We start from the raw sequence: 9,337 nt of genomic DNA on the forward strand, positions 1-9,337 counted from the left end.
TTTATAATATCCTCATACTTAAGAGCCTCTAAATGACATCCACCATAAAACAAAACCCTACCAAATCTCAGCCACACGAATCGCAGATCTACTGTGCCGGCGGTCACCTCCATGAACAGAGGAGGCGCTGTTCAACGAAAAAAAAATTTCGAAATCCCTCACCTCCCGCTCCTTACGCCAGGGGTAATATAGTCTTCTCAAGTTTCAAAAAAGGACAAAAACAAAAGCCCATTCCGAAAAGGGTATGGCTCAAAGTTTTGGCCCAAAAAGGGTATTCCAGCCAATAATCCCTTCACTTAATGGAAGTGCAAAATACGAGGAAATAAGACTATTTTGTAACTGCAAACTAATTTAATTAATCATGCATAGTACTATTTTGAATATATTCCACAACTTCGTCGATCCTCCTTCTCGAAAGTTGTTTTTGGTTTTTGGTATTATTGTTCTTTTGTGTGGTTAAGAAAAAATAATTTGTTATTGTTTTTCAAACTTTAATTTGTGGTTTGATGTTGATTTATAAAATTTTAAAATTGTTAACCAATAGTTAATCTCTCTAGCTACATCTATTCGACAGGAAATTTCTCATCCTGATGCAATGATTAGGAATAAAAGCTAGGAATGGTTACACGAGAGACGAGACTAGACATACACTACCACGAAAACAGTTAGACTAGACTACCCTTTTTTTTTTTTTGGTGAGCAGCTATATACTTTAGAATTTAGATCCACGAGTTATAACTACGAGTCTGGCTTGACATGATTACTTGTTACTCATCTCGTATTTACCCGTTTCGAAAAAACGAGTATCCGTTGTTGTCAAAATAAATAATAAGTACTATAATTTAGATACTTACAAACCAAATAACAAGTAATAAGAAAAAACTAATATCCGACTTATTTGACCCGTTACTCGTTATTATTTTACCATTATATATATTTCGTATTTTATTAGTGTTAAACACATTTTTAAAAATTATGTCAAAAGTAAATTATATATAGAGCATGTAAAAAACATGAAAAATAAATCAATAAGTAATTGCAAGTAATTCGAAAGTGTTACTTGCAAGTAACTCGTAAGTAACAAGTAATAAGAACAAGACAAGTAACTCGCAAGACAATCATTTTTTTAGCAAAACTTTAAATTGCGGGTTCTCGTTTTCAACAAGCCAAATACAAGTAAAAAAATTTATTACTCGTAAAAAGAAAATCAAATAACAAGTATCCTTAAAATAGCGGGTACTCGCCTTGTGTTCACCGTTACCATTAACATTATCGATTAACATAGAAGCATATGTCGGACATGGTAATTATATCATCATAGTAAATGTCCCCCTTTTAAATTCTTGTAGAGGTCTTATTCAAGAGTTTAATAATAACACACATTTGAAAATTTTAATTTCATAATATATATGGTTTAAAATACACACAAAAATCAAAATAAGGGTTAATTAGGTAATAAACAATACTAGATGATAAATTTATGAAATCAGCAAAAAAAAAAAGTTTTTTAGAAGATTGTAGCATGATCTGTTATAAAATAAACGTCTACAAATATAATCGTTTGGCAGTGGCATGGACATTGTTAAATCTCAACCAAGAGAATATGCTAATTATCGGAGGATCATGATATCATGATTCATGAGTATGTGGACATATGCAATGGGAAATGTAAGTCAATGATGAAGACGTTTTGCTGAAACAGTATTCTTTCGTTTTTATAATCATTGCTTCCAAAAAGTTTTTAAAAATTATGAATATTATGAGATAATTGAAAGATACTAACTTTTATTGGAATTTAAACAAAAAAAAGTTATAATGAGTAGACGTAATTAAAAAATTATAAATATAACTATATAAATATATTCAATAAAACAGTATGATAAAAAGATGTAACATTTTAAATTATGTTATGTTGAAGAGAGACAAGCCTAGAAAAAATATTAACAAATAACTAAAATTGATAGTTATTTAGAAAAATAAAGTAATGATATAGATAACAAAATATATACATGAATGTTAGATAGCGAAAGAATGCAACTTTATATGAAAAAGTATCGAACAAGAAGTAATAATAAATTTACACAACTTTTCTAAGAAAAGAGAAAAATATATATAGAGTTAAAAAGACATGAAAATATATATAGTCAAAACTGTTTATAAAAGACACAAGTTTTGGAACGAAGAGTTTGTGATGAAAAACACGAAAAAATGGTGACAATATACAACTCTAAATGAACAGATATAACTTTAATAAATGCTCTAAAAAATCTTTAATGAAAGGTAAATGTTGCAACGGTTCAAATATATCAAAAGTTGTAATAGTTCATCAGATAAACTAAAGGTTGCGACGGTTCATCAAATATATCAATTGTTGCAATGGTTCGTAAAATAAACTAAATGTTACAATGGTTCGTCAAATAAGCAAAAATGTCATTAGTTCGTCAAATAATCCAAATGTTACTATGTTGAATTAAACGATAGCAACAATTTATTTAAATATATTTTAATAATTAAAATTTATTTTTGTTAAGAACTGTAACCGAAAGACGGGACCATAGATATCAAATATACCAAAAGTTGCAATAGTTTCGTCAAATATACCAACTATTGCAACTGTTGGTCAAATAAACTAAAGATAACAATAGTTCATAAACAAAACCAAGAAGTGCAATGATTCGTCAAATAAATCAAATATTGCAATGGTTTAATTAAACGGTTACAATTTCAATTAAGTACATTTTAGTAATTAAAAATTAAAAGTAATGAAAAGTTACGACGAGAGACGCGACCGTAGAAAATTAAATTTCATAACGATTTATAAAATAAACCAAAAATTGCATTTGTTTGTGAAATAAACTAAAAGTTGCAATGGTTCAACTAAACGGTTGCAACCGTTTATGAAGACTTATGATAAAAATATGCAACCGTAGAAGATATTTATTCGGATTGCAACTATCTAAAAAAACATAACCGTAAAATATATTTTTTGTTTTAAAATAAATAAATTAAATGTTACACGATTTATAAAATAAACCAAAAGTTGCAATCGTTCGTGAAATAAACTAAACGATGCAATGGTTCAACTAAATGGTAGTAACCGTTTGTGAAGAGTTACAATAAAAAAGACGCAACAGTAAAAGACATTTATTCAGATTTAATTAAATGTTACACGATTAAATGTTACACGATTAAATGTTACAAAATAAATAAATTAAATGTTACACGATTTATAAAATAAACCAAAAGTTGCAATCGTTCGTGAAATAAACTTAACGATGCAATGGTTCAACTAAATGGTTGTAACCGTTTGTGAAAAGTTACGATAAAAAAGACGCCACAGTAAAAAACATTTATTCAGATTGCAACTTTCTAAATGAAAACAACCGTATAATAAATTATTTAGTTAAAAAAATTTAACGAAAAGTTGCGATAAAAAGACATTTATTCCGATTGTTATTATTATTAGATTTTTTAAGAAAATTAATAATAGCTAAATCTTTTTAATACAAAGGATTCAGAATTAAATTTTAAAAACCTTCAAACCAATACAATAACAATAAAGTTTACTTTTACAATCCATGAACCAATAACAGTAGATTCTAATTTAAAAAAAAAAATCTGTAAAGATATTTCTCCCTAAAATATAAAATTTGAGTTATCCATTCCACTATAAATTATAAATTTATGTCCTGTATATATATGTGCACTTATAGATGAACACATGGATCTTGGACTCATATGAATTCTCTCAAAGGCAACATTCCATATCGGCCTATCAAACAAGAGTCATTAGATTTTGGCGCCATTGAACTAAAATGGCATTTTATCCATTTTTCTTTGCTCATTTTTGTTACCTAATAATACTGAATCATTTTGATAGTTTTAGATATTTTTTCTTTTCTTTCGCTCATTTTTATCTGTATAAATATAACTAAAAATCATACCCGAGTGACACAAAATAATAAATAATGAAATATGACATGTGCTAAGGATCTCTATACTATTAAAAGTGAAGTACAAATGAAAATGAGTCGGGTTAAAATCAGAAAATTGACCCGAAATACTGAAATCGGATCTTTGAAATTTTTTTATATAAATTCGAATTAATAATGAAAAATCGAAATAAAATCAAATATTTAGGAAATCAAATAAAATCTTATTGTACTTATGGTAACTAATAATAAAAGCATATTTCAAACAATATTATACATTAATTACGTATAATAAATTTGTTCATATATTTTTGTGACTAATTCCATAACAATCAACGTTTTTGTCATTAGTTTCGCTCATTTTAGCCAATTATCATTAATTGAAAGATATTTTATTTGCTTCTAAAGATTTCTAGAAAATTTATCACAAATAGCCCATCTGTTTAATAAATTAAATTGATATTTTTATTTTGGTCGTGTAAATTAAATATATATTTTTATTTTGGTCGTGTAAATTAAATAGATATGAAATCCATGTAACTAATTTTAATTTAATTAGATTAAATCGAAATTATGATATTTTCATACCTATAGCTTACCAAAGAAGTTTAATTTTCAATTTATAAAGATTTCTTGAATATGATTTTAGAATTATTCAACAAGATAATAAGTATTTATTAAATTTTGTGAATCATGAAAAATAATAATTAATTTTTAATCATTATACTTCATCTTTCAATCTCTCATCTAACAAATAAGATACATATTCTATTATTACTATGTCCAAACTTCATTTTGTTGTATGACTAAATAATATTCCCATTAGAACTGTCAAAGCGAGTTGATTCGTCCCGTTAAGTCCGTTTTGCGATAGACAAAAAATATTTTGACTTGTAGTTAGTCGGTCCGCACGACCCGCGGGTAGCATATATGAAATACAAACCCGTCCCGCGAATGTATGCGGATTTGCGGGATTGTCCATGGATTTTGTTTAAATAATTTTAAAGTAACCAAAATTTAAAATACTACTAAAATAAATAAATAAATCAAAATACTATTAAAAGTTTGTTTAAATTACCACATGTTGAATAAATTATAATTTTATCAATAAATACTAATATGCGGGCTGATCCGCCAACCCACGGACGATGAAAACCGATTAAACCTATGACCCACTGCGAATTAATCCATGTGGCCCCCTTATTTGCGGGTTTAATATATTTTCCCAAACCTGCCCCATAGTGAGATGATGTGGGCTCGACCCGCGGTTTTTGACCTATTTTGACTGCTCTAATTTCCATGAATCGTCTAATTTTAGAATTTTAAAACACAAAATTCTATTTTGAAAATCATAATTAATACCATGGGTATATTTATAAACAATTTTACATTTTCTCTACAATTCGTTATTATGAATATTTATAAGTATACTACACGATTCGTTCTACTAAAAAACACACACAATATTAAACGCAACGTATGTAAACCAATATTCTCCCGCGATGGACCGCGGGTCCGATCCTAGTTGGTCAAATATAGAAGAAGTACGGATTAGCGAAGAAAAGACAAAGACCATAGACAATCAATTCAAGGTGGTTAAAGAAAACCAAAACAGCCCATGAAAAGTCTCAAGTCAAGTCTTTGATGGTACATTATTTATTATATATAAATATGTTTCTCTTTTGTTAAAACATAAAAGATAATAGAAGAGTTTTGTTGTTGGAACTCTTGCACGTTTTTTTTTTTTTTTTGAGTTAAAATTTGAAGATCAATAATCAATCTTCAGATGGAATATTATTCAATATTTTTGACAAAACAAAGAGAAAATTATTCGAGGTTCTACACAAAAAAAGTTGTTTATTCTTACCTAATGAATTTACACAGCCTTGGGATTCACCTAAACCAGAAGTTACAATGCACCCAAGAAAAAAAAGGAACAAAAAGACCAAAAGGGACTTACAAAAAAAAAACATTGAATCAAAGAACAAAGGCTGAGAGATTGATGAAGCCTTTTCTCACACCTCACTAGCTTAAAGGTCATAACATTTCACTTCTTGGTGAGTTAAGTTAAGAGTAAAAGGTCTAACAGTTTACTTGAACTCTAGGGCTTGGGATTCCCATATATGCTAAGCGTGGAGAGACTCTTACTCTCGGACTAGGTCTTGGAGAAGGAATTGGACCGTATGGTGACGGAAAACGTGTAGAACCAGGCGAAATCCGAGGAGACAAACTGACTTGTTCGAACGCTTGTGACTGAAGCTCCATTGGATAATCTCTAACACACCCAATTCTTGGACCAACCCCACTGTTCCATTTGCAAGACAGCCTCTTTGCAAGCTGGAACACTGGTCTTTCTCTTTCTTTCTCTTCTTCTTGTTCCTCTGTAATGATGGTTTCTGCTGGTTTGTTCTCTGCTTCCTCTTCTTTTGTTGCCTCTTCTTCGTAGCCACTGGAATTGAATGACGAATATTCCTCGTTCACAGAGCATCTCTGCATTCAGATTAGATAAGTGAGTACACACCATTTTTCATATTTCGCATGTATGCAACCAAAAATTATATTCCTTACCTTAACATTGGTCATATCAACATTGTTCTCTTCCAGGAAACTTATGAATTCCTTGAAGTTGTCTTCTGTTGGGAGGTAGTGTCCACTGTATGGCCATATAGCCTGAGAACAAATGTGTTTTAAAATCTTTGTTAGCTCCTCAACATAAAGGCAAATAGATTTAAACTAGGAAGCAAACTGATACGAAAACACACCTCGAGGATCCCATCGCGAGCCACCAATCTTCCTGCAGCAGTTGTGGCGCCTCCAGACAAGAAACTCGAATGTTGGAAACGACCTTTCTTCTTCTGCCCTACGTATAAGGTTCTAGTGGTGCTAAGTACAAAAATGGACTTGGAATCCTCTGTTGAACTGATCAGAGTCATGCTTTGTTTATTCATTAGTTTTCCATCTTCTACTATCACTTCATATGCTTCTCTCTCAAGCTGCAGGTTGAATAATACAAACTGTTATGAGAAAGAAGAAGATAAGTATGCTGGACTAGTTTCTTCCAGCAGGTAAAACCGAAAAAAGACTTACTGGTCCAAGATATTTAATGCACTGTTTTTGCAGAACACTTCTTGGGTGGTGTTCAAGATTCACATCTTTTCCATCGCCAATGTCCAACCTTCAGTTTCAAATAGGTAGAAACAAAGTTCAGAACAGATTCATATAACAGAAAGAGATAAAGATAGTTATGGGACTAACCAGTAGAAGAATGGTTGTGCGCTCATGCTTGCTGACCAGACATCGTAATAGAAGTGCAAGTTGTGGCCATAACGATGGCGTGGGTCAATCTGTAAATGCGGAACAGACAAAACTTAGTTCAAATCCACAAAATAGGAAGATTAATTTCATGTCCAAAAGCAAGTATAGGGGACTTACAGCTTCAAGCCAATGTTGAAGAGCTAACTTTTGAGCTTTTTCATCTTTTGACAATCCTTTTCCAACCTAAATGACATACAAAAGTAGAATTCACATCAGTTTTCAACTAAAGAGAGATAAAATCTTATGAACTCTAAAGATAGATAATAACTTGTGGAAATGATGTCAAACCTTAGCAGCTCGTGTTCTAGCTCGTGCCCACTTCGAAACCGCGGTTTCATGTTTCTCTTCTTCAAAGAAGGCGACTGAGCTCAAATTTAAAGCTGCAGCATCCAGAGTCTTCCACCTACGAAACATTTAAAGAAATAAAAGGGATTAGTGTCAACAGATCAAACCACATTACTAACAAAGTAGATAGAAAGATAGAGGATCATCAAGTGACTCACCAGAGCTCCTCAACAACAACCGCACAATCCGCTAGGTTCCTTCTTGTTCTGTAACTCTTGTACACCTTCTGTAACGTAGTTGCCGCTGCATCAAGCTCGGTGACCGGTCTCGGAGAGAAGAACACAAAAGGCGTAGGGGGAGTAATCGTAGGTTTCGTTATTTGGATTCTCTCACAGTTCCTACCACTCAAACTGTTACGAGCAGGCTTCGTCGGTTCGACAATCTCCTCATCTTCCTTGTTCATCGGTTCAGTCTCCACTTCTGTCGCAATCTCCCAGTTGTTGAAGCTCAAAGACCGCTCCATACCGGTCTTCGGCGACTTTTCCTGCGGCTTCTCACTCTTGAAACTGTTGGTTCTTGAAGTCAAGCCTCCTTCTTTAAGCTTTAAGCTAAAAGCTCTGGTTTCAAGAAAACTCTCGACAGGGTTCTTGAAACTGAGGAACTGGGTCGTCACAACTTCTTTCCAAGCAGACAAGAGCAAAGAAAGAGAAAGACCCATCTCCCCTGTCCTGATTAAACAACAAAATAAAGACACGATCTCTCTTCAAGTTGTTTCCTCCAAAATACCCTGCACACGTATAAAATTCAAGATCAATATCAAAAACTTTGACAAACGAATCTTTTTTCTCTAAACAACTATCATTAATATATTAATTAGTTTACCAAGTCATTGCTATCATCACCAAACCCATTTATTGTAATAAAAACCAAATCTTCATTCAGACATTTCAACAAACACATTGAGAGCATCTGAAATTATTCAGAGTACTCCATAAAGGTGAAAACTTTATGATTTTATTCATCTTCTATAATCGACCCATGTAAGAATCAGAGACATACCTCAAGAATTGCAGAGTATTAAGACCAAGAAAGACTTAAAAGGTCAAGTCTTTATCTCTTTCTTCTTGTCTAGAGAAAACTAAAGGAGGAATGAGAGATTCAATACAACAACCAAGTTGAAGAGAGAGAGCACAATATATACACAACACAAGATGAATAATGTATAGTGTGTGTGTAGTTGACGAGTATTAAATAGGGTAAAAGTTTTTTTTAAAGAAGTCTTCTTTTTACAAAATCGTTGAATATGACAAAGCTTTGAGTGAAGAAGATTCAAAGATGGTGTGTCTGAAAAAAGATATTAGTTTTAAAATGATATATAGGAATTAGGAGACAAGTAAACAAAGTGTGTGTGATAGAGAACAGTGTAACAAAGGAACCCACAAGAGACGCTGGGTAAACAAGAAGGTAGCTTCACCGAAACTTTATTAATTTAGAAAAGGACAATTTATTAGTCTTTTATAGCTATGGATGGATGTTCGGATACTCGGATCGGTGCCAGACCGGTTGGGTTGTATTCGGTTTTTATTTTATTCAGTTCCGGTTTTTTCGGTTTTTGTTCCGGTTCTAGCGTTTAAAATCTATATCGGTATCGAAATTTTTTTGGTTCTTGTTCTAGTTATTTTGGTTTATGAAGTTTAGGAAATAGGAACCACTCAGAATACATACAAGTAAACAACAAAGTGTTCCTACCAAAAAAAAAGTAAACAACAAAGTGTGTGATAGAAAACAGTGTATATGGGAACCCA

General features: G+C 31.7%; 1 protein-coding gene across 1 annotated transcript; it reads right to left on the minus strand.

The window, feature by feature from the left end:
• Positions 1 to 5,704: 5,704 nt before the first annotated feature.
• LOC110229226 (IQ domain-containing protein IQM4) lies at positions 5,705 to 8,948 on the minus strand. Its single transcript, XM_021028947.1, has 9 exons — positions 8,592 to 8,948; positions 7,751 to 8,319; positions 7,536 to 7,650; positions 7,365 to 7,430; positions 7,188 to 7,276; positions 7,020 to 7,107; positions 6,695 to 6,925; positions 6,501 to 6,602; positions 5,705 to 6,422 (listed from the first exon to the last, which is right to left on the minus strand). Exons 2-9 carry the CDS (start codon positions 8,248 to 8,250, stop codon positions 6,015 to 6,017), a joined length of 1,599 nt encoding a protein of 532 aa, XP_020884606.1. The 5' UTR covers positions 8,251 to 8,319; positions 8,592 to 8,948; the 3' UTR covers positions 5,705 to 6,014.
• Positions 8,949 to 9,337: the final 389 nt, after the last annotated feature.

The sequence above is a fragment of the Arabidopsis lyrata genome, assembly GCF_000004255.2.
Source record: "Arabidopsis lyrata subsp. lyrata unplaced genomic scaffold ARALYscaffold_4, whole genome shotgun sequence".
NCBI lineage: Eukaryota > Viridiplantae > Streptophyta > Magnoliopsida > Brassicales > Brassicaceae > Arabidopsis > Arabidopsis lyrata.

What these genes read in the sequence shown, in the direction of transcription:
- LOC110229226 (XM_021028947.1), bottom strand. Translation starts at nt 8,250, where the DNA reads ATGGGTCTTTCTCTTTCTTTGCTCTTGTCTGCTTGGAAAGAAGTTGTG. An exon ending in TTCAACATTGGCTTGAAGCT is followed by an intron (nt 7,277 to 7,364) that starts GTAAGTCCCCTA and finishes CCGCATTTACAG; the next exon opens with ATTGACCCACGCCATCGTTA. An exon ending in CTCGCGATGGGATCCTCGAG is followed by an intron (nt 6,603 to 6,694) that starts GTGTGTTTTCGT and finishes ATTTGTTCTCAG; the next exon opens with GCTATATGGCCATACAGTGG.